This window comes from Pantherophis guttatus, chromosome 2 (genome assembly GCF_059756535.1).
Source record: "Pantherophis guttatus breed Tessera chromosome 2, ASM5975653v1, whole genome shotgun sequence".
NCBI lineage: Eukaryota > Metazoa > Chordata > Lepidosauria > Squamata > Colubridae > Pantherophis > Pantherophis guttatus.
This window is the reverse complement of record NC_142064.1, coordinates 44,466,041-44,491,640: the sequence shown is the minus strand read 5'-3', so window position 1 is coordinate 44,491,640 and position 25,600 is coordinate 44,466,041. Positions and strand designations below refer to the sequence as shown.

Here is a 25,600-nt window from a genome sequence, read left to right as displayed (position 1 = left end):
ACAAAATTTATATGGAATTTTCTCCTAGATTAAAGGTAAAGGTTCCCCTGCACATATGTGCTAGTTGTTTCCACCTCTAGGGGGCGGTGCTCATCGTCGTTTCAAAGCTGAAGACCCAGTGTTGTCTGAAGATGTCTCCATGGTCATGTGGCTGGCATGACTAAACACCAAAGGCACACGGAACACTGTTACCTTCCCACCAAAGATGGTCCCTATTTTTCTACTTGCATTTTTTACGTGCTTTCAAACTGCTAGGTTGGCAGAAGCTGGAGCCCACCCTGTTACATGGCACTAGGGATTCGAACCGCTGAACTGCCAACCTTTCGATCGACAAGCTCAGCATCTTAGCCACTGATACATTTAAAGACTAGTTTGCCAAAAGCCTAAGTTAAATTGGACTTAGTCAGCCCCTAAATCAGGGGAAAAGCTTCAATTTAACAATCCCAAATATTAAAAAAAGAGAAAAAAAATCCAGTTTATCTCAGCTCCCAAATTATTTATATCAGCATTTCTGAACTTACATAACTTTAAGATGTGTGAACTGCTATTTCTGGGTGGTTTATACTAAAAGTTTATGCTATAAAGGAGGTTTTATGAGGATGCTAAGAATAGCAATAGCAGTAACAATAGCACTTAGACTTATATACTGCTCCATACTGCTTTACAGCAGGGGTCACCAACCTTTCCGGTGGTGGTAGTGCGACAGAGAGGGGAGAGGGAATAGTTTTGCACATGTGTGCCGCTTGTACAAATGTAGCTTTGCACGCTCACACTCTACTTGTACTGATTGTCCCAATCCTCGGACCATGTACCGAGGATTGGGAACCCCTGCTTTACGGCACTCTCTGAGCAGTTTACAATGTCAGCATATTGCCCCCAACAATCTGGATCCTCATTTTACCAACCTTGGAAGGATGGAAGGTTGAGTCAACCTTGAGTTGGTCAGGATCGAACTCCTGGTAGTGGTCAGAGCCTAACCACTGGGCCACCATGGCTTTCCCATAAAATCAATTATTGGACTTAATCAAGTGTATTTTGGGATTTTTTGTATTAATTTTATATTAATTTGTGTAACTGGTTACTCACTGGAGAAGTGACTGTAGGAGCTGAAGATTTCACAGAAGGCACAGCTGAAGCTGAGACAACTTCTTCTGCAGATGTGTTCTGGGGTTTAGTTGACTCGGGCTTCTAAAGCAAGATGACACAAACAGATATTGATTACCTTTGCATGCACAGATCAGGAGGCTTTATGTGTTTAACAGGTAGATATAATGAGATTCCGGTCAATCTTAGCACAATTAAAATATTTGATTTAGAAAACATCTGAACATTTCATCTTTCTATTCAAGGAATAAATCCTCTTCTGTCACATGATATTAGAAGCAAATAAAACTTTTCAGTTTTTAGATTATACATACCCACACATACAAACACTCTTTCCCTCCCTCTCGCACATGTGCATACACACACACACACACACACACACACACAGCTATTGCCCTCTCAAATGTAATTTCATTTTTGTGGTCTCTAGGAAGATACTCACTGGTGAAACTTCTGATGAAGCCAGAGGTTGCACAGGAAGAGCTACCGGAGACGCAGCTACTTTTTCTTTGGGAGTTTTGGGGGGCTCATCCACCACAGGTTTCTTGGGGGGGAAAATGATGAATGAATTTTAATCTTTAAAAGGTATGACTGCTTGAGCACCATTAAAAGGAGTTGTGCTTAAATATCTATTTCTCAGCATGCTACCTAAACCTTAACAAATGATGAGTTATATAAGAGCAGAATATAAAGTGAAGTTATACTATGGATGAATTTACACAATTTTTCATCTGCTTCTATCCAATGCAGTCTTTCTCAATCTGAAATTCTACTGATGCATTGAGGAATACTATTCTCAGATTTCTCAAAAGAGCTTCCCAACTGACGACTTTGTTTGCTGGTTTTATATCGCTGCTTAACTTACCTTTACATGACACTAAGCAGCTTAAAACAAAACAAATAAAATACGTAACATAGACAATATTTTTTAAAAATAAAAATAATAAAACATGGCATCCAGGCATAATCTAACCAATCAGCCACATCACCAGGAGACAGTGTCTAATCCACGAACAGGCACATAATCAGATTTACAAAAGGCAGCAGGGACAGGCCAAACAAAGGAGGGCATGGTAATGTTCCAAAAATCTCTCCTTCTAGGCTCCACCAGGCAACACTTCTTAGCTGACAGGAACGGAACATGCCCTTGTCACCATATTGGTGTAGAATCAATAGAAAAAGTAATCCAATTCAATACAGTATTTTGGGTTTAACTGTTTTGGGAAAAGAAACATACCTTAGACGTATTAGCAAGTTCAGTTGGTTTTGATTTTTCTGTGGAGGAAGCAGGACAGACGAAGTCTTTTGAAAATTCATCAATGAGTTCAGTCTCACTAATTGGCTGTAAAACAAAAAGGGAAAATAGATACATAGTAATCAATTTAAAAACAGACAAAAATGACAGCGACAATAGCAATAACACTTCGACTTATACACCACTTCATAATGCTTTTCAGCACACTTTCTAAGCAGTTTGCAGAGTCAGCATACAGCCCTCAACAATCTAGGTCCTCATTTTACCAACCTCAGAAGGATGGAAGGCTGTATCAACCTTGAGCTGGTCAGGACCAAACTCCTGGCAGTGGGCAGAGTTAGCCTGCGATACTGCTTTCTAACCACTGTGCCACCACAGCTCTTATAGTGCAAACATTTATCAAGTTACCATTTATCAAGTTACCATTCTTCAGCAGAGGTAAGAACATGATTACTGTGGTGTGGATATTTGGTTGGAAATACTGTATATATACATTTCTGTTCAAAAGATAGGAATCTAAACTCCCCTCCCCCGGAGGAACAGGAGTATTAATAATATGTTTGCAAAAAAGGGAATCTTGCACTTTCCCTTTCTTCTACAGATCCAGTTAGCCTGCTTTAATGCAAACTGATGCCACAGCATATTATACACCTAACAATAAGTAAGATTTCTAAAACAATAATTATATATTCTAAGATATTGATTCAGCTCTTATGAGATTTTATTCATAATGCAAAACATGCTTCTGTTACAGTATACTGTAAATCAACAGAAGATCTGAAACTTTTAGAGTAATAGGCATTGGTAAAATATTCTTTTACTTGCACTGTAAGAGACAAAAAACTAAGGTAAGAAGTGCAGAAGGAAGATATATTTAGAGTTTTTAAAGAAAGGATGTGAACCACTGGTGGGGATAATAGAGGCTTATAAAATCATGCATATAAGGAAAAATTCAGTATTAAAAAGTTTTTCTCATCCCTCCACAGTATTAGAATCTGGTCTTATCTGTTGAAGTAAGATATGAGGAGATTTGTGAATGATAAAAGGAAGTAATTTCTTCAACTACATATAAATCATTGCCATCAAATGTGCTAATGGCAACCAATGTATGAAGACAAATTGATATAAGAATAAGGCTATTCATCTGGATTTCTTGTATATTACTGTCAGAAAAAAACTCCACACCTAAAGTGTCAGTTGCTGGGAATCAACAATGAAAGAACGCTTTTGATTTCCTGTCTTCTTTCTGAATTTCCTGCATGTACAGAATTGGAACCTGTGACTTAAAGCTCTGGACCAAACAGTCCTTTGTTTTGATCTAACATGGTATTGTATTTGCTATTGCAAAAATAGAAAGGAAAAGAATAATAAAACGAAAAGAAAAATATTTATTAAGAACTTCCCTTTGTAATATACTAGACTTCCTCCAAAGTGAATATTGAATGTATTCTCAATATGTTTTTAAAAGAGAACTGATGAAATTTTCACTCAACTTGTTCTTTTGCAACAGAAGTAATGGAAAATAAATATTTTAAAAATTGTTAAATAACCTTTGGTTTCTCTTCGGCTGCTGGCAACAATGGCTTCCCATCTTTGTCCTAATATATAAAAAAAAGAACTATTGTTATGAATGCAATTTGTATTCAATCAAAGTAAAAATAGTGAAGATACAAAAGAAGTCTAGACTGGAACAGAAATATTTTCTCAATTTCCCAGAACTTTAATAGTTCTATATCATAATAATAATTCAGATGCACAGTTGATGACTGAGAAGAAATGGATCAAGCTACAGCTGATGTAGTAAGCCTAGTGTCATTACTAGGCTTTGGCCATGCTATCCAGTTGTCAAATTCCATATACTGGGTATGTAATTCAAAAAAATATTATACTCTGAAAATTTTAGGTTTTGTTGCATGTCCGATTTATATAGTTCATTAAATGAATGGTCGAAGGTCAAGGACAACCTGTAAATTCTGTCACAATCTTTTTCTACACAGACTTAATGGAGTTCATAAAATTCTAAATTATTTTTTGTTGTATAAAAGACTAAACTAGTTGATCTAATTTCTCAGGTGTCTCAGATGCTGAATATACCACTGGTACAAACAATGTTATTAACAAATGTTGTACCAGTAAATATTTCCACTGAGTAGTATCTGATAGATGACATTTGTTTTTAGCAGAGAATATGTTAAAAATTCATCCTCATCATCTATTACTTGGGCCAAAGACAGTATCATCACTTTCATCCAATATTTCCATATCAGCACCTTTTTTCCAATTAATGTTGGATTTCCCCATAAAGACAATTTAGCAGGGAAAAAAACATAGGATCCTTCTTTTTAGACATTATATACCATTGCTTCCTATTGTAATTAGTATAATTGTTTCCAGAGATACTAGTTCTATTAAATTTAGATGTTAACACTATCCATTTAGCCAAATGTGCTATATTTGTATATCCCTAAAAAAATTAACACCAATTGTTTGCTTCCAGTATTTAATATTTGACAATTGGTAAGCTACAGGTATATAGCTCCAGATTCCAAAAACCAGCCATCAACAGGTACATAGAGATAAACAACTTCTACATACTATTCAAAAGAGACAATCAAAAAGCTAAAAAACCACATAACTCCCTTGCCAGCAATCAATACCCAGATTCTGGGTGGAATTGTTAGTGTGTGTCCTTTTCATCACATGATTGCAAAGGGATCAAACAAGCATTTCCCTATTCTTGCCTTTCATGGCACATCAAAGCACTGAAAGATGAAAGAGCAACCAGGTCAAGAATCCCAGTGTTCAAACTGCAATTATCCCTCTTATCCTGAACACAATATAGCAAAATTAGAAATAAAGTGACCTTAAAGTAAAACCAGTAAAACATCAATTAAATAACTGAATAATTTAATATCCCAGTGCAATTTCTAAACTAACAAAAATAATATATATTGCATGTCACTGAAAGCTGGAGATTATTAGTTACCAATGTTGGTTTTAATCTGTATTCAGGAGGAATTGTATCATCACGTTCACCGGGTTTCTTTTCTTTCCTTTCTATGGCCTTTGGCTAAAGGAGGGAGGAAAAAACAATTTATCAATATAAAAGAGGATTCTTTGGAAATCTAAATACATACTCTAAAATCAGTGGGATTTAAAAGTGCCTAAACCTAAATCAATCATATCAATGAATGATGAACCATATACATCTAAGTGTATGACCATTGAACATATAGTATTTAATTAAATAGCACTTTATTCTCCCATAGTTGCAACCTAATCTTATTATTTTTTTATTTACAAATACCTCTTAATGTATTTAATTGTGCTTACTCTAAATTTAGGAGTACAACTCTTTTACCAACAAGCAAATATTGTTCTGGTTGATTATTTGTATATTTGATTGATTGATTAGATTTTTTTTTTTTACCAAAAATCTTGCCTTTATTACTTTATAAATAACTCAAGGCAGTGATACCTAATATTTCTTTTTCCTCCCATTTTCCCCACAGCAACAGACCTGTGAGGTGAGTTATGCTGAGAGTGAGTGGCTGGCCCAATATCACCTAGTTGGTTTTCTTGGCTTAGGTAGGACCAGAACTCTCAATCTTCTGGTTTCTACCCTGGTGTCTTAATCACTAGACCCAAGTGACTCTATTTTGGGCTCATTTCCCAAAATGTAGCACAGATATACCTCTTCAACTTCAACGATGGAACTAGTATCTTCTTCAGGTTCAGGTTCTGGCATACCAAGTGTATCCACAAGAGCATCCAGGGCACTATCACTAATTGTCACCTAAATTGTAAAACCAAAGTGCAATTATTAAAAAAAAAAACAATACAGAAAATTCCTTATATCTGCATATGTTCTGGAATTATTGGACATAATGCTGTATTGACAATTCAGATTTTTCAGCAATTGTCTTATAGTATAATCTAGACCTGATAGCTAAAACATTTGAATGTAGGATGGTAAATTATGCACTTTTCCATTATAAGGAAATAGTCTGTATTTTTAAATTTCATACTGAATTTCAAGTAATCAATAATAATGCAGGTTCATCAACCATAATAGTAGTACATCCTCAATCAATCTTGAAACGTGGTTGAAGACCTAGTTGCGGTATAACAATTGTGAGCTCAGGAAAGTAGAGTGATCTATACAAGAAACAATTATGAGAAGTCTCAGGAAAATTAATCCTGGTTTAGTTCAATAAAAAGGGGGGGAAATCCATAAATTGAGTAATTTTCTATATAAAGTGCCAAACATGTTCTCTCCAGCATCAGTGCTACACTTATTATTATTCAATATTAGGTAGTAGATTAATGTCATCCTAATGTGTTTTTATAAATTGCTTGTGATCCTGTGCATCAGTAAACATTTGGAATGATTGCAACATAACATGTAACACAGATAGAAAAGAAATAAAGAAGTCATGCCCAATAAAACACAATAGCCACAGTAACAACTGATCATTTTGGCAGACAATGAAATCACATCCTGATTTCACATCTGAAATTCAAACACAAATGTGTTTGAAATCTTGCAGCAACTAAAGGATATATATTTTACGTGTGCATTATCTGTATTTTCAAATAAAAACTCAATTCCCTTTAAATATCAACTACAGATTAGGACTATATACATCAAACTATTCAAAGCAGGGGTGAAATTCTGCAGGTTCTGACAGGTTCTGGAGAATCGGTAGTGGAAATTTTGAGTAGTTCAGAGAACTGGCAAATACCACCTCTGGCTGGCCCAAGAGTGGGGTGGGAATGGAGATTTTGCAGTACTCTTCCCCTGGAGTGGGATGGAAATGGAGATTTTGCAGTATCCTTCCCCTGCCACGCCCACCAAGCCACACCACACCCAGTTTGAACATGTATAATAAGGGCTGAAAAAAAAAGCTGAGAGTTTTTGTTACTTAACTTTTGTTAGGTACAAAATCCTTAGTCACAATAATTTTGTGCATCTATTTTTGAGTATCAGAACATTTAATACAGTAACATATCTATCTACCTCTTCCAATTTTGGTTTCTTCTCTTTTGGAGGAGCCGAACTGCTGACTGATTTTGCAGAATGGGCTTGTAAAAGTTCATCTTTTGCTGAAGGCTTATAGCACAAAAATATAAATATATAATAAATAAATATAAACACAAAATTTATTGGCATAAATTATCAAAGCAATGCATTAAATCAACATTAATGTATTAATGACTGTATTAAAGTATTAAAAACAATGTATTAAATTAAATGTATTGCTATTGCTAAAGCAATGTATTAAAACTTTCTTTCTAAAAGGATACTTCAAGCTTGGCAATATTCCTTTAAAAGACGGTAAAACCAGTACCTCTTTTGGCCTGACTTCCTTTTCTCCAGCAGATGGTACAGTAGTGCAAGTGAAATCAGATGACAGAGCATCTGCAAGGTCATCGTCTGTCATGGTTGGCTAAATGAAAACATAAACTGGGTTAGACTTATACTAGTTGCCCAATAGCTCTTTACAGGTTATGGGCACCATATAGTTTAAATATGTGATTAAGTATTAAATTTCAGATGTTTTGGAGTAGGTAAGAACATAAATATAGTACCTGACTGCAACATCCTAAGCATCTTTTCTCAGGATCATCCCAAAAAATTTTAAGATTTTGCAATTACTGTGCGCTCCCGATCACCAATTAGAGATTGATTATTTATTTATTTATTTATTTATTTAGTCAAACATGTACAAGATAGCAGGTAAAGGTATAAACATAAAAATAAACAAAGGAAGTAAGTACAGATAAATGGGGACAGCAAGACAGTGATGGTAGGCACACTGGTGCGCTTATGCATGCCCCCTTTATGGACCTCTTAGGAATGGGGTGAGGTCCACGGTAGACAGTTTGAGGTTGAAGCTGTGAGGGTTTGAGGCTGTAACAATGGAGTCGGGTAGAGCATTCCAGGCGTTGACCACTCTGTTGCTGAAGTCGTATTTTCTGCAATTGAGTTTGGAGTGGTTTACCTTGAGTTTGTATCGATTGTTTGCATATTAAATCCAAACCACTGCACGGTCCTATTATATGTGCCTAAACATATTTATTTGATTTGTGTTTGAAACAAGCATGACTAACTTTTTATGTAAAGATCAGTAATAATTTTCTATCTTCACATTTTGTACTGAACAAATTAACCATACCTGTGATTCTCCCACTGCAACTGATGGAGAAGCAATTTTACCATCACCTTTACTCTGAAAAAGAAAAGTATGTTTGTGATAATATTTTAAGCAGTCTGCCTTATTAGAAATGGTTGGAACATAATTCTGAGTAATTCATACCTCCAATAATTTCCTGTATTCTGGAGGAATTGTGCTCTCCCATTTGCCCAATTCTTCTATGTTTAAGGACAACATTGGGTCCTACATCAAAGAAAAAGTTACATTTTATTCTTGAGCTCAACAATTAATTCATAGTTACATAAAATATATTTCCATAAGATTCCAATTTATTAAGAAAAATATAATTTCAAGTTCATTTTAATGCTAGTTAGTTATCCATGCAAAACAGTAATCCCTAATATTTTGTAAAAATGATTGCTTATGATTGTAGAAAAAATCAATACAAGCTGATGTCTACATCTGCAAATGTCTTTTCTGTTCTCTTATTCTATCACTATTGTACAGAACAAATTTCATTTTACCTCAATTATCTAACAATTGAGAACTGTAGTTCATGTTGATAAGACAAATTAGATAATATTTTACCTTACTTAAAATAAATAACATACCTAAATTCATTTGGACTTAACATCTGAATTGAAACATACCATCCATCAGGTAGTGATAATTATCAGGAAAATTTAATGATTAGGATTAATTATTGGAAATGGAAATAAACTCACTACAGTTTGAAGAAAAAAATCTCTTGCTTAGAGTGCTGAAAATGATTATTCTTCCTCTATACTTTGAGATCTAGCTATTAGCTTCTTCTTATCTCACTATGCGAATAATAAAAAACATTAACCTACCCAGTTATATATTAATGATGGTTATATTAATTCATAGTAGAGTTTGTAAATACCCAAACCTTCTTTCTCCTGCATTTTGATTACGAAGAGAGGGAGGAAAGTCCATAGGTACAGACATATTTTCAAACATTATTGTCTGAAGTAGTTCTCTCTTTCTGCTGTTCTATAACTTTATTCCACCCAGAAACTGAGCAAGAACCTAGACTATCATTCAACATCCCTGTTTTCTAATATGTAAAGAGAATATGATCTTTTCACAACAGTGCACTATCAGTAACAGTAACTAGCTCTAATCCAGACCATATTACCATTCTATGGTAGACATAAAATGAAAACATGAGTAATGGGAATATTTAAGAAAAGAAAAAGACTGGATGCAAACTGTTTTTAATGTTTCAGAACATGTTGCAAATGAGTCAGAAATATATACAGAGATTCTCAAAATGCAATGGGCTGCCTTTGAAAATCTGTGCATAGCTTCATCATTGTGCTATATATCGTATTTTCTGGACTATAAACGCCCCGGAGCATAAGACACACCAAGATTTCGAAGAGGAAAACAAGAAAATAAATAGTTTTTGGCCTCCACACATCCAGTTTTTGCCCTCCCTGGCCCCCAGGATTACTCCCAAACCCTCTGCGCATCCCATTTTTTGCAAAAAACGAGCCCGTTTTTGGGCTCCCAAACCTCCCACATGTTGTGTTTTTGCCCTCTCCACCCCCCAGGAGCACTCTGCAGGCCTCCCAAACCCTCTGTGCATCCTGTTTTCACAAAAAACGGGCTGTTTTTGGCAAAAACAGGATGCGTGGGGTGGGGTTTTGGGAGGCCAAAAATGGCTGTATTCGGTGTATAAGGCGCACCAACATTTTCACCCTCTTTTAGGGGGGGGGAAGTGTGTCTTATACCCCGAAAAGAATGGTATACGCCTACCATATTAAGTAAATGTGTTTATGAGGAACAATTCTACATTCTGAAAATTTAGGTAAGTCACTTTACCTAGACCTATTCGCATGGAAGCAAGCTTTCCTAAATTCATTTGGACTTAACATCTGAATTGAAACAAAATAATTGCAATATGCTGATAAGCAACACAAAATAAAAAATGAAGGGGGAATCACTCCCATAATTGAAATAGGAAAAAACACACCAGATTACAACTAATCCAGATTTCTATGTGTTTAAAAACTTGAAAATGTATAATAGAGGCACATACGCCAATGTTCAAGGATGTCACATAAGGAAACAAAACTTGGAAAAACGTATTATTTTACTTGCGTACGCATTTACAAAATGTAATTGTAGATTTCATTGCAGATTTTATGCATAAGGTTTTTATAGAAAAAAATTCCATACCGAAACTTCCGGTCCAGTATACGTAGGAGCAGGTGGTTCATTTTCTTCAGGACTTCCAAGTGTATCTATTAAATCGTCTAAGGCAGTATCTAAATCAGACTAGGGAAACATTTTAAATAATATATAGCACTGGCATGGAGTAGTTGATTACTAGAATGTTCTATAGCAATACATTTATTATTTATTTAGGAAATATATTTACTAAATATATTTAGTAAATATTTAGTAAAAAAATTATAATCAAATATTTAAAAATCAATACAGTAAATTCTAACAACTTATTATTTAAATTGTAAAAAGTTTCAGTGAAATATTAGTACCCAAAGGTATAGTTTATGTAACCCGGGAGATATTTTGGTCAATACTGTATGGTAGAGACTTACTAATAGAAGAAAGAAATAACTTGGCTGCTAAAAATCCAGATATCTATGTTTTGTAATTAGCAGAATGTAGGAAATAGGACTTAAAAATGCAGATAAATGCTACATGACTTGGAAAATAAGGCAGTTGGATCACAGAATGAGATAAGAAGCTTTTTAGTAAACATAAAAGGTAAACTTTTAAGAAAATCGGAATGAAAGGAAGGGGGAAGATTACCCAGAAGAGGCAAGAGGAAGAAACAAATGTTGAATTTGAAAAAGATATAAAAGGTGTGGTGTTATGAGTACAAGAAGACAGATGTCTAGAGAACACTAATACAGGCTTAGTGATTCTTCTTGACATCACTAAGCTTGACTCAGAGAGACCACACCTAGAAGAAATGACTAGGAAAAAGAAAAGGAAGTGGATAATTTAGTAAAGCACCTGAGGAGTAAAAAGGACTTGAGAAGAGATTTATAGACAAACAGAAAAATTACTCAAATGCAAGCAAGCAAAAAGGCAGAGATTTAAAGTGAGGATAAAGTTATTCATAAGTCAGGTAGCTTAAAAAGGACAAAAGAAGGAACAAAGCCAGTCAGAGCGTTAAGAGAAAGATTATATGTGCCATATACTGTACATACTTGATTATTCAAGTGTTGCATGTAGCACATCTACAAGTGTACATTTGTATAGCTAGTACAATATATCTCTATATTTTATTTTCTCAGGAGTCAGCCTAGTAATGATGGAGAAATTACAGTTTGAAATAAAGCTGATTGTGCGTATTTAAAAAAGAATATCAGGATTATCCATGCTGGCTAGCTACTTTTAAAATGGTGCTTGACAAAAAGAATAATGCGGCAGTAGAATACACAGGTAAGTAAACCCTTGTTTACCTTTTCTGCTGGTTTACTGTCTGCAGTAACTGGGGCAGGAGATGCCACTTTATGTTCTTTAGTCTGAAAATAAGAATGTATTTCTGAGACCTAGTACATAATTTCACATACACATACTACTAACCACCACTAAACTCACCTCTGCAGTGGCAGCAACCAAACCAGCAGCTGTAACTGTTCCAGCTGTGCCAACAGCTACCTTGGAAGCCAATGGTTTCTTGTCAGTGTTAGCCTAAAGTGGAAAATGATAAGATCAGCCAACACAAAGTATGACTAATATTTAGAGCAGCCCAAATTCTAAGCAGAAATTGTCATTCAAGCATGATTTTACACTGGTCTTAACATAACATGAAATAATTTACTACAAGCACAATTCAGAATGACTGTAAAAATGTATCTTGCATATACAGATAGTCCTCAACTTACAACAGTTCGTTTAGTGACCGTTCAAAGTTACAACGGCATTGAAAAAAGAGATGTAAGACTGTTTTTCACTCTTACAACCGTCCCTGAGGTCATGTGATCAAAATTCAGACACTTGGCAACTGGTTCACATTATTGTGATGGTTGCAGTGTCCTGACATCATGTGATCACCTTTTGCAACCTTCTGACAAGCAAAGTCAAAGGGGAAGCCAGATTTACTTAACAGTTGTGTCACTAACTTAACAACTGCAGTGATGAATTTAACAATTCACTTAACAATTAACAATTGGGGCAAGAAAGGTCATGAAATGGGGCAAAATTCACTTAACAAATGTTTCATTTAACAACAGAAATTTTGGAGTCAGTTATGGTAATGTTTTCATTTCTAATTAGTATTTTTCTGGTAAATAGATGGGGAAGAAATGGAGGTAGTGACAGATTTTATTTTCCTGAGCTCCAAGATCACTGCAGATGGGGACTGCAGCCAAGAAATTAAAAGATGCTTGCTCCTGGGGAGGAAAGCTATGGCAAATCTAGACAGCATACTAAAAAGCAGAGACATCACCCTGCCAACAAAAGTGCATATAGTCAAGGCTATGGTTTTCCCAGTTGCAATGTATGGCTGTGAAAGTTGGACCATAAGGAAGGCTGAGCGCCAAAGAATTGAGGCCTTTGAACTATGGTGCTGGAGAAGACTCCTGCAAGTCCCTTGGACTGCAAGGTGATCAAACCAGTCAGTCCTAGAGGAGATCAACCCTGACTGCTCTTTAGAAGGCCAGATCCTGAGGATGAAACTCAAATATTTTGGTCACCTAATGAGAAGGAAGGACTCGCTGAAGAAGAGCCTAATGCTGGGAAAGATTGAGGGCAAAAGAAGAATGGAACGAGAAAGAGGTGGCTGGATGGAGTTACTGAAGCAGTAGGCGTGAGCTTAAATGGACTCCAGAGGATGGTAGACAGGAAGGCCAGGAGGAGAGTTGTCCATGGGGTCACGATGGGTCGGACACGACTTCGCAACTAACAACAAAAGTTAGTATTTTATTGTTGATGAGATACAGTAACACTAGCACACTGCCTAACAAAAGGATCAACAGTGTAATTCTAGTCATGCAAATCAAAATATGAGAGAAAAAAAATATCTTATTGGGCATGCACAATGCTATTCTATACAGTGGTGCATTAAATCTGAGGTGTTTAGGAAAATAACATTTTCTAAATAATTCAATAAGCTCATAGTAGGAATATGATCTAACCCAATTTAATACACTAACTACTGCCTTACAAAATGCTTTTATATTAACCAATGCTTACTAAATGGAAACTCTGTTTGAACCTACAGTAAAGCTTTTTAAGTACATTTTTAAACAACCAGAACAGAGTTACTGCAAAGTGCATGCCCTCAGCTATTATGCAGGATCAAAGAGTGGCTTGTATGTCCTACTAGTGAGCTTTGGCCAATTTTGTGATATAATAAAGTGACCAACTATAAGGTTTCACCTAAATAAGTCTAAATTACCTAAGTACATGAAATTGCCTTTTTGCTGTGCAGACAAGAAGAACAAAGAGAACAAGTACAAGTACAACAAGAACAAGTACAAGAATCAAGAGAAATCCCATAACCATAATTTCTTGTTTATATATAAAACAGGTGGTAATTACACACTGGAATATATTCTTATCTGTTTTAAGAATGCAGAAAAAGTGAAAGTTATTTACCAAAGTGATTTAGGTAGAAATCCCCTCAATTGTCCTCCTTAGTCTTTGGGATTCCTTCTGTACCAGTTTTTCTCATTATGTTGCTCTCCAGGTTAACAAAATTCAGTTCCCAGAATTCTAACCTAGCATGGCCTATGGTTAGGAATCCCAGTAATTTCTGGAGTGTGTCATTTCGGGGAAGGCTATCATAAACTTAACATAAGAAATGCTACTTGAGTATTTTCATTAGAAAAATCACCTTACCTTTGCTTCTTTAGTTGTTGCCAACTGTTTTGACTTTGCATTTTGACCAGAGGTTTCTTTTCCCAAACTTGGTTGCTTAGGCTCCTTCCCTAAAGAATCTTTGCTTGAACTTTTTGCCTGCACAAATATATTTTTAAATCTTTATGCATGTGTTTATACTAATTTGCATCTAAAATAATTTTATCATAATATGTAAATCAATTACCTCTCCAGGATCTTTCTGCTTCCCTTCAACTGGACAGACAGGTTGCGATTCATCTACCTGCAGCACACACAGTAATATGAAAACTTAATCAAACCTCTTTTATACTGATTTTTATTCTAGAACAGAATGCTCTGCATGATGAACAAAATAATCAAGTAATATTATTACTTTCTCTACACAGTACAAATTTCAACACTATGCAGACATAAATCTTCTAACGTGATCACATTATAATTGTTATATATTCAAATTAGTCATGTACCGCTGTCTGATTATTAAAATATAAATCCCACCACTAAGATGGACACAGTTCTTCAAGGGGAGGGTAATAGTTTATATTCTAACTTTCCACTAGTATCAGATTTCTCTAAAGATAACAAGTACTTAAAAGCTGAATCAACAAATGCATTAAATTAATATAAGCCCATTCATTTCTATATAGTTTAATGTAGTTTAAAATAATGTTCATACAAGCTTTAATACAAAACTGCAATCATTTATTCTGCTATTCAGTTCTTTGTTAAGAGCTTAGCTCTCTGCATGGTACACTTAAGGCCTAAACATAAATTCTTTAAAATCATATAGGATAACTATATTTATGCAGCAAAAATCCATGTGATTGATAAACAAAGAAATTTTAATCATTTGCTATGTGTTAGAGCAGGGGTGTCAAACTCAAGGCCCGCGGGCTGGATCCGACCTATGTGGTGCTTAGATGTGGCCCACGGGGCCACCCTGGAAACAGAGAAGGACCAGCCCGCAGTGCCTCTGCCAGTGAAAACGGAGCTGGGGAGGGCTGCACTGTTTTTGCTACCAGAGGGTTTCAGGAGGCTGTCGGAGCCGAAAACGGAGCTTGTGAGGGCTGCGCGCTGCCCTCCAGAACTCTGTTTTCACTGGCAGAGGGTTGTAGGAGGCTGTTGCAGCCACAAACGGAACTCAGGAGCCCATTTTTGCTGGCTGAGCACTCAGGCCACCACAGGCACCCCCGACATGAATGATATTGAGTTAGCCATGCCCACCCTGGCCACTCCCACCCCAACCCACTGAGGTCAAACACAACCCTGATGTGGCCCTCAATGAAATTGAGTATGATATCCTTGCATTAGAGTAAAGACCTACCTGGCGATTGTTTTTTTTTCTTTTTTCTTTTATTTTAGGGTACTCACAGATTGGACCATTGTATATGGAATCAGTGAGTTTTCACCATTCACTGCAATCTGAACAAAATCGTTTTACTGCTCTATAAACTGTTAAAAGACTTCCAGAGCCTAAACCAGATTAAGATTACAGCTGAAGACAATCAGATAAAACTCTAATTTATACTATACTATATTATAATTATATTAAGAGTTTTAATTCTGACTGAGTTTCTTAATAAGTGTGTGTTTATACACATGCTTGTATATTTTAATACCGTTTCGTCCCCTTTCTGCTGATTTCAGAGCAGTGAATTTTAAAATTCCTTGTTTGAACACTATGGTGAAGTACAGATATGTACACCTGGAGAGAACAATCAAGTCTGCAAATACACATTAAAACTCTCTTGAAAAGAGCTTCTTAAAATTACTGTGATTTATAACTGGCATATTTTCAAGTAATTTTTAAAAAATAAAGTTTTTTTATTCCACCTTTATTATTTTTATAACTAACTCAAGGTGGCAAACATTCTTTCCTCTTTCTATTTTCCCCACATCAATAACCTTATCAGGTGGGTTGTGCTGAGAAAAAAAATGACTGGTCCAAAATCATCCAGTTGGCTTTCATGACTAAGGCTGGACTAGAACTCAGTCTCCTGGCTTCTAGCCTGATGCCTTACCACTACATTAAAAAGGGCTCTCAGTTTCAAAAAACAAATTTAAAACACTCTGCTTAACAATAAAATTAAAGTTAAAGGTGCTGAAAACCAGAACTGCAGCTGTTCCAATCAAAAAGGCAGAAAAGGGAACGTAGGCTGGTATCTGAATTTTCTGGGTTCATACAGAAACTGTGCAATCCCACAAATCCCAATATGTATTTGACTCGGTGGGACATCTTTGCTACCTCTTACATTCAAAAAGTATTTTTATGGGCCCCACAGAGCTACCATGCAAGCTTAGAAAAAGGCACAGCTTCTTTGAGGAGCAGAAAACAGTGACTGTGAGGATGCTCCCATCCTGTGAGGATGGTTCAGAAACTAGCTGTTGACAAAAATATCTTTAATATGAATAAGAGAAGGTTAAAAGAACAAAATAAAATCAGGTAAACACATGGGAACAAACCAATCAAATGTTTTAAAGAAAAAAAATTATATTGTATGTATTTAATGTACACTCAGAATAAAGGCTTTTCATCCTACCTTTTTGTCCTGTAGTGCTTTTTCAGGTTCTGCCTTTAGTTTTTGTGCTGCCTGTAATATGAATAATAAAAAAATAAAAAAAAATAATTACTTAATTTACATTGTTCAATGGCTACTACAAGAAGATTTTCTGCAAGCTTTGTATAACTTAAAGTCTCTGGAGCTTTTGTGAAAAAGTTATAACTAAGAAACCCCAAAGCTATTTCTATGGCTTTGGGCACTGTTTAAAATAACACAGTCTTATAACATCTGTGTTTATTTTTATTTATTTATTTATTTTAAACATTTGTGTAGCCAGTCATCTTAACCAAATTCTGGATGGCTAATAACCAAGAATAAAAAAATATACACATAACATATGTACATATACATTATAAATATACATAACACACATATAATAAAAGCCAAAAACAATAACACTCTGCATGGTACAAAAACAACTTAACTTTACATAGGCAAAATTACATGGTGCATAGGCAAAATTGTTTACCATCTGTGACAAGAGCAGAATGAAGAAAATGAAATCTAAATGTATTAGTTAACAAACAATGAGATGTTAGCATGGTATTTATGAGAATAATTTAAATCATGGATTAGACGAAAAAATAGAAAATTCAAATCAGAAAGTTGGATTTAGAGCAAATTTGAATTTATGATTATTTTTACATTATCTTAAATAAATAAGTGTCTATATTAGCAGCATATAAATTGCCCACTTCAAACTCTACATAATACTATACTTTCAATTAACTAACCTCTTTATAATTTGAATAAAAGCTTTTCTCCAATGCATCCACACATTTTAATACTGTACAACTGTTATCAAACACAAGCAGAAAAGCAAAAACTTCTAGCTTTTTTGTCTTTTAGACAAGAAGTTTGCCAAAAGCAATGCTATATTATTCTCTAGGACATAAGTATTAATCACAGTAGACTAAATAGTAAGAAATACTATTAGACTACTTTTATATGATACGTTTTCAAAGTGTGCTGTGCCATCAGAAGAGATTGCAATGTGATCATACAAAAGGAAGGCAGAAGTAAACTAGAATGTATTAGTTTAGGACTAATGAATGAGCACATGTGCTGCACATGCTAGCAATGTGGCTGCTGTTATTATCAAGCATAAACACACACAACCCAGGATCTGAATCACCTTCTTCCTGTTTCTTTTCCTTTTCTGGGAGTCCACTCCACGTGTCTGCTGTTGGCTTGAGGAAGCCTAATATTGGGAGTACAAACAGGTCTGTACAAATCTTGCTTGTTTGTAGGTGACCAAATACTTATTTTCCACCATAATTTGCAAATAAATTCTTTCCAAATCAGACAATGTGATTGTCTGGATTTGTTTTCTCATTTTGTCTCTCATAGTTGAGGTCTATCTATGATGACAATTACTGGCCTCTCTCATCTTTTTAAGTGGGAGAACTTGCACAATTGGTGGCTGACTAAATACTTTTTTGCCCCACTGTATGTATATTCCAGTGGTGGAATTCAAAGTTTTTTACTACTGGTTCTGTGGGTGTGGCTTGGTGGGCGTGGCTTGGTGGGCATGGCAGGGGAAGGATACTGCAAAATTCCCATTCCCTCCCAACTCCTGGGGAAGGATATTGCAAAAGCTCCATTCCCACCCCACTCTGGAGCTAGCCAGAGGTGGCATTTGCCAGTTCTTCGAACTACTCAAAATATCTGCTATCGGTTCTCCAGAACCTGTCAGAACATGCTGAATAGCACCCCTGGTATATTCTTATTCCTAGCTGTCTCATTTAGCCAAACATTATGGTTCTTGCCAAGCTGGTCAAAGATCGTATTATGTATTCCAGTTATTGACTAGGGCCATGAAGCACTTTGAAACTGAAAGAATAAAGATATTTTAAAACAGATGTGATGGCATTTGTACCATTTGTTGCAACTCCTTAATCTAAAAATATTGTTTCCCATAAAAAAATTAATTGCTTTAAGGAATTTGAGCAATGGTATATGAGGGCTACTGATGCTCTGAAGCACATTTTCCCCTTCATAGCCACAGCACTGCAGAGTCAATCTATAGACTTGTTGCCTTGACAAATGTGGATTCTAAGATAACTATTTTGATATATCAACTTGTTCCAACTGCTGAGTTTCCTCAATTTCTGTACTCCAAGTTAAACCTTATTGTGTATTATTTCTAATATATGACAACCTGTCCTTTTCAAATATATATAAATGTCAAGTTTGTCCTTTTAAAAAGTTTTAAGTTCTCTTTTCTGGATAATTAGAAATTCTAAAAAAAAATAGTGGATGGAAAAGGGTAGGCAAAGGATAAAATTATTTCATTCTGTTCCTAATTTCATTCCAGAAATATATAACTCTTTGTCATATCTGCTCACTCTATAACTTAGAATAAATCAGACTTGATCCCCTTGGGTTTTGAAAATAATGTATGTATGAACTACAGATTAAGTAGATGAGGTGATTTTTCTGTTTTCTGAGGACAAAGATTCCTAAGAAAGTCCTTTCAACTGAAAAAAAATTGTATTTATTCCCTAGATTGATATATAAAAGATCTAGATAATGTAGTATTCTACTGAGTACATGAGTATAAAGTAAACATAATTAATACACTTAAATCAGCACACAATTAATGTTCTTTTCCACAGGTTTGAGGCTCTCTTTATGGAGGATAAATTATAAATCAACATAGGTTAGAACTATTTCACAAAAACTCCAAGATCTTGGCCTCTTAAAAAAGGAGCTCCCTTATGGCCTATGAGTGTACACTTAGTGCATTTAAACAACATATTAAACATCAGGAAATCCAGCAGCCCCTTTTTTTACTCAGGAATATTTTCTTAAACAATCTGATCTCCCTTCACTAACCAGTGAGATAATTATATCATATAAGGTAAAGGTAAAGGTTTCCTTCGCACATATGTGCTAGTCATTCCTGACTCTGGGGGGCAGTGCTCATCTCCGTTTCAAAGCCGAAGAGCCAGCGCTGTCCGAAGACGTCTCCGTGGCCATGTGGCCGGCATGACTAAATGTCAAAGGCGCACGGAACGCTGTTACCTTCCCACCAAAGGTGGTCCCTATTTTTCTACTTGCATTTTCTACTTGCTTTCGAACTGCTAGGTTGGCAGAACTGGACAAGTAACAGGAGCTCACTCCATTATGCGGCACTAGGGATTCGAACCGCTTACCTGTGGACCTTTCGATTGACAAGCTCAGTATCTTAGCCACTGAGGCACCGTGTCCCTATTATATAAGGCCTCACAGGCTCATTTTATAATTCCTTACCTTACAAAGGAAAATCTGATCTCTTTTATGTACAGCTTTTACTATCAGATCAGTAGAATACAGTTTCTTTGTAGCTAAATTCGGCTATATTGTCTGTAAAATTAGGCAGATTCTGGAGACCCATTCATGATCCCACCATTAATTGTAATACACTCATGCTGTTTTATTTTGTTTTGTTTTAATGTTTTAATTTTTATTCTGTGGACATAATAAAATATTGAATTGACAATATGGAAAAAGATTTTTTTTAAAAACTTTTTTACCTCATGTGTCTATGATAATAGAAAAATATAAGAAAGTACAACATTCAGCACGCAGACTGATAATAAATGTACCAAAGTTTAAGAGAGTAGAAATAGAGGTAGTAACATCTTGATTTTAAAAAATGAAAGGCTAAAATATATATTTTAAATGGAACATTATTTGGATACCCATGTCATTTTATTGCCATCCTCAAATAAAGCTGGAATCTCAGCCTTCTAATCATATTAAACTACTTCTGTATGGCTTTTATATGATCTCATTGTGTCCTCACCATTCAAAACAAAGGATGAAATAAACTGCTGAATCATATCCCAAACATTGCATAGCTTAGCATTATAAATGTTGCTTATAAGCATGCTGATTTCCCAAAAAAGCCAAAAGAACTGGTTACCAAGCTACTGAGGGTCATTGAATAGTTCAATTTTCTCATGGTTCTGTTGGCTTAATTCTGGGAGATGTTTATTTTCTTTGGTTTCTATCTTGGTTATTTCCCTTTAGACTGTGGTTCAATGAACATTTACTAGAGAAAATGCAATAATAATAATAATAATAATAATAATAATTTTATTTCTATACCGCCCTTCTCCCGAAGGACTCAGGGCGGTGTACAGCCTATTTAAAAACACAAAAAACATGACAACAATTTAAAATTTAAAATCATTAAATAATTAGGCTCCAATTAAAATCCCAGAAATTTAAAATACCCCAATTTAAAACGTTATGTTAGTAACCCTGCCTGGCGGAACAACAGGGTCTTCAGAGCGCAGCGAAACACCCGGAGGTCGGAAATCTTTCGTATTTCGGGGGGCAGTTCATTCCACAGGGCTGGAGCTCCCACAGAGAAGGCCCTCCCCCTGGGTGTCGCCAGCCGACATAACTTGGCTGATGGCACCCGGAGGAGACCCTCTCTGTGGGAGCAGACTGGTCGGTGGGAGGCTATTGGTGGCAGAAGACGGTCTCGAAGGTACCCGAGCAATCAGCTCAGTTGAACTCACTTATAAATTATTGTGCAGAGAACTGCATTAACAGGTCACATTCAATGTGCTTGCTTTATTTAATACTTAGCATTGCATAATTTGGGCTGCGGAAAGCTCATTGATAGATTGTTCTTTCACTAGCAGGATTTTTCATTAGCAGGATTCCCCCCCACCCCCAATACTTATTTAGCCATTTCTGAGCTCAGCTGGAACAATCACTTTACTTTTTAACAAAAAGTAAAGTGATTTACCTTTATCATGCAAACATGAAAACTATCTTATCCTAGATCTGGCTGATTACAATTCCCAAAACCCCAGCCATAATGACAATAGTGATGGATGATAGAAATAGTAGTTCAGCAACATCTGAAAGTTCCCTCGCAGCTTAATATCAAATCTATGTATCATGTTTCCCCAAAAATAAGACATATTTTTTTGAACCCTGAAATAAGTGCTTGGCCTTATTGCCATTTGGATTGGGTTTATTATCAGGGGATGTCTTATTTTGGGGGAAACAGGGTAACAGCAGAGAAAATAAATCCAAACCAATCCAAAACATTGGTATTTAACATCCAAGTGTCATGTGTATAATAATTGTATTTATTTGAGAGGGGTAATAACTTTTTGTTCTCTTTGCTATGGTTAGAGATGAGTAAACATAAATAACCTATTTCTTTTTTGCCCTTAATACAAGTTATGCAATAGTATCAATGCCGTTCTAGATTCAAGCAATCTTAAAATTTAGGAGTATGCAGAACAAAGCAAAGTTCATTGTAGCAGGCTGGGTGACAGAATAATTTAGGTTAATTTGGATGGGAGTTCAGGTTTCAAAATAGTCAGTCATAAAACATATTTGCAATGCTGTTTAAGGGTGATAGAATTCCACAATAACCCTAGGAACAGGATTGCTAAATACATCTAACAGCGTGAGTGTATCTTGCAGGATTATTCTTTGAGAAATGCCACATTACAGAGGTATTTTCTTTTTGTTGATGCCACCTCTTTCTGGAATTTTGCAGCCATCATACTATCTTAGTCCAGATTATATTCTTTGGAAATAATATAGTGCAATAATTTTCCAGGCTCTTATAATACATATAACACATAATTATATTTCATCCCCACCATTTAACATGCCACTATTGTGCAACAATTCCAGATTACACATTCCAGGTATGGTTGCTTGTTTACTAGACAGTCACATGACTGTCCTTAGATATAGACCTATTAAGATGGTGTAATTTGTTAAATTGTAGTGCTTACTTCGAATTTTGCAGGTGCCAGCTACAGCATCCTTATTTTTATATGATTCTATGGCATAATTAACTGTGGTTTGGGAAACAGAAACTCAGAATGCCACTGGGCACAGAGAATAACCATACACAATTGTGGGTAAGGCCAAATGCAAATAAGCTAACTTTCAAAAATTTAAGTCAAATGAAAAACCTGCAGATTAGCTGACCCTTGAATTTTTTAAGAACAATGACTGACGGGAAATGGTAAACTGTTCCATCATCATTTATAAAACAACATAAGTTTAAGTCTCTGAGCTTTGGTTTGTAGATAAGCCATTCGGCAGTTCGATTCTCACTGGCTCAAGGTTGAGTCAGTCTTCCATCCTTCCGAGGTCGGTAAAATAAAGACCCAGATTGTTGGGGGCAATATGCTGAGTCTGTAAACTACTTAGAGAGGGCTGCAAGACATTGTGAAGTGGTATTTAACTCTAAGTACTATTGCTAGTGCTAAGTGGAACCCAATTTTGGAGTGTACGTTAGTACCTAAAACTCTAAACTTATTGACAAACAGTTACAAATAGACTTTAATTTACAACCATTCATTTAATGACCATTTAAAGTTATGACATTGTCAAAAAAGTGACTTATGACCTTTCCTCACACTTGCAACTGTCACAGTGTCCTCACAGCTATGTGATCAATATTCAGATGCTTGGCAGCATGTATTTGCAACAGTTGCAGCATCCTGGGGTCACATGATCCCCATCTGCAACTTGTTGGGGCTCCCAACAATCTAAGACAATGGGAGAAATCATATTTCCTTAAAATATGAATAAAGCAAAAAAGGTAGTAAAATTGGGTGCCATTCATTTAATGACTTCATCACTTAGCATAAAAGTTCCAATCCCGATTGCGGCCATAAGTCTAGACCTATCTGCACAATAATTATACTTTTGTTTGAATAATTTGCATTCAATACACATGGGATAGAATTAATGATATAAGTATCTAGAAGATTAACCTTAGTGACTCTGTTTTGGAGAAACAGTAGTAACATCTTCTTGTAAAATTTCTTCATGCTATTTAAGGAACTTGCAATATCAGTGCCTACTATATAAAAATGTGACTGGTTTCTAAAGAAGTATAGGAAAAGATATCATTCAGGAAATTATAGTAACTTTTTGTCCCAAAGGTGCTTTTTTTTCCCAAGAAGCAACTAGACTTTCTATGTTTTTTTCTTTGAAGACGTTTTGCTTCTCATCCAAGAAGCTTCTTCAGCTCTGACTGGATGGTGGGAAATGGAAGGATACTCCTTGCAGACTGTGTCCTTTCAACAGGTCCACAGTTCCAAGAAGGCTCCATACCAATTTGCACCACTCAGGTGATCCTGATGACACAGATAAATCTCCAGGTGACCTTAACAACCTGCTAAAAGAATGCAAATGACCAGCTGTCTGCAAGGAGTATAAATCCTTCCATTTCCCACCATCCAGTCAGAGCTGAAAAAGCTTCTTGGATGAGAAGCAAAGAAAAAACCAGAAAATCCAGTTGCCTCTTGAAAAAAGAAAGCACCTTTGGGACAACCATGACCTGGATGACTGAAAATCTCCATAGACATATATTAACTTTTGTTTCTTAAAAATAGGATAGCTGCAGTAATTACCATAATGTAGGAAAAGGATAATTATTTCCCCAACAATGTCCAAAATGCTGCCCTTTTATAAGAAAGCTCCTGATAAACCAAGCATTATGAAGCCTAAGATTAACATACAACTTCCCTCATTTTATTTCTCCAAGCATTAGAAGAACACAAAGCAGAACTCCTTTAGAAGAAAGCAAAAATTGCTTCGTAAAACAAGATACCCAACTCTAATTTCATGACAACAGATTCAACTACAAGTTATATGAAGAATAATCATTAGGCCTTCTGAAAGTTGGTTTGAACAGCTTGACAATCCCTTGTATTTCTCAGTGACTCCTTTTGCTCCTATGTCAAAAGCATTTCACAGAGAGTCAATTAAAACACTAAATCTATTCCTATGAATGTAAGAATGTATCTGCAGGTCCAAGTTTTAACCATTTAGCAATCCTACAATTTAGATGGCTCTGCCAATCTTTTTAAATCTATGTGGTTATCACATTATGCTATAAATAGAGCAATCACTCGGTCTATTTATATGATGACCACTTGAGCACCAATCTCAAAGATCAACCAATGTTAAAAGCAGAGAAATAGTTATCTTAGATTCTGGCTCATAATTAAATTGAGGAACCAGCAAGTGACAAATATGTATATACATAAGCCTTTTGATTATCCTGTCTTGCTGTAATATCATTTTTGACAATATTTCTTTGGTCACATTATTTTTAAAATCAGTTAAAACGAAGTAATTGAAGACTTCAAAAACTGCTATTATAAATAGAATTATTTTTTTAAAAAAAATATTAAAAAATCATTTTTCTCCAGATAAACTCCCAAATGGTAACAAAGGCGCTGATAAATTGATCAGTTTGTATCACATGTCACTATATGGAATTATTCTTTCTTTAATTTGGGCTTGGGGTTAGGAAGGGAGAGCCAGAGAGAAATTCCCCTATGCCAGTGGTAGATAATAGCAAAAATGCTGTCTCATAAATCAGAACAGTTCTTAAATAATGCTAATAGCAGTATCCTCTCATATGAACCTTCCTAAAAGGAATTAATGTGATTGTGCATCCAAAACAATAATACAGTTGAAAACTTACACCAAACAAATTCATGAGTTAAACGCAGAAAACTTTCACAGTAAATTATGACAAAGTTCATACCAATAATGTGCAGAAGTACAGTTTACTTTAATCTATACAAAATATAATAGCAATAGACTAGTTTCATATTTGTTCCCAACATCAGTCAGCAACTTCTCTCTTTATTAAAAACTATGGTAGGAAAAATTACTGAGAGCTG

At 35.5% G+C, this 25,600-nt stretch overlaps 1 protein-coding gene across 20 annotated transcripts in view; it reads right to left on the bottom strand.

Moving 5' to 3' along the window:
• Positions 1–25,600, bottom strand: part of CAST (calpastatin) — an 81,666-nt gene that overhangs the window by 14,563 nt on the left and 41,503 nt on the right. For 8 of the 20 annotated variants that reach the window (XM_087885904.1, XM_034440722.2, XM_087885908.1 and 5 more), the window contains 16 exons: positions 16,902–16,952; positions 14,567–14,623; positions 14,362–14,478; positions 12,118–12,210; positions 11,979–12,041; positions 10,723–10,821; positions 8,680–8,760; positions 8,539–8,592; positions 7,711–7,809; positions 7,380–7,472; positions 6,054–6,155; positions 5,346–5,429; positions 3,910–3,957; positions 2,342–2,446; positions 1,547–1,648; positions 1,087–1,188 (listed from right to left, as the gene is read on the bottom strand). In XM_087885904.1, the coding sequence (XP_087742030.1) occupies positions 1,087–1,188; positions 1,547–1,648; positions 2,342–2,446; positions 3,910–3,957; positions 5,346–5,429; positions 6,054–6,155; positions 7,380–7,472; positions 7,711–7,809; positions 8,539–8,592; positions 8,680–8,760; positions 10,723–10,821; positions 11,979–12,041; positions 12,118–12,210; positions 14,362–14,478; positions 14,567–14,623; positions 16,902–16,952 (1,350 nt within the window). Of the gene's footprint in view, positions 1–1,086; positions 1,189–1,546; positions 1,649–2,341; positions 2,447–3,909; positions 3,958–5,345; positions 5,430–6,053; positions 6,156–7,379; positions 7,473–7,710; positions 7,810–8,538; positions 8,593–8,679; positions 8,761–10,722; positions 10,822–11,978; positions 12,042–12,117; positions 12,211–14,361; positions 14,479–14,566; positions 14,624–16,901; positions 16,953–18,057; positions 18,124–25,600 lie in introns of all 20 variants that reach the window. The other 12 variants (XM_034440719.2, XM_034440717.3, XM_087885903.1 and 9 more) reach the window with 3 other exon arrangements.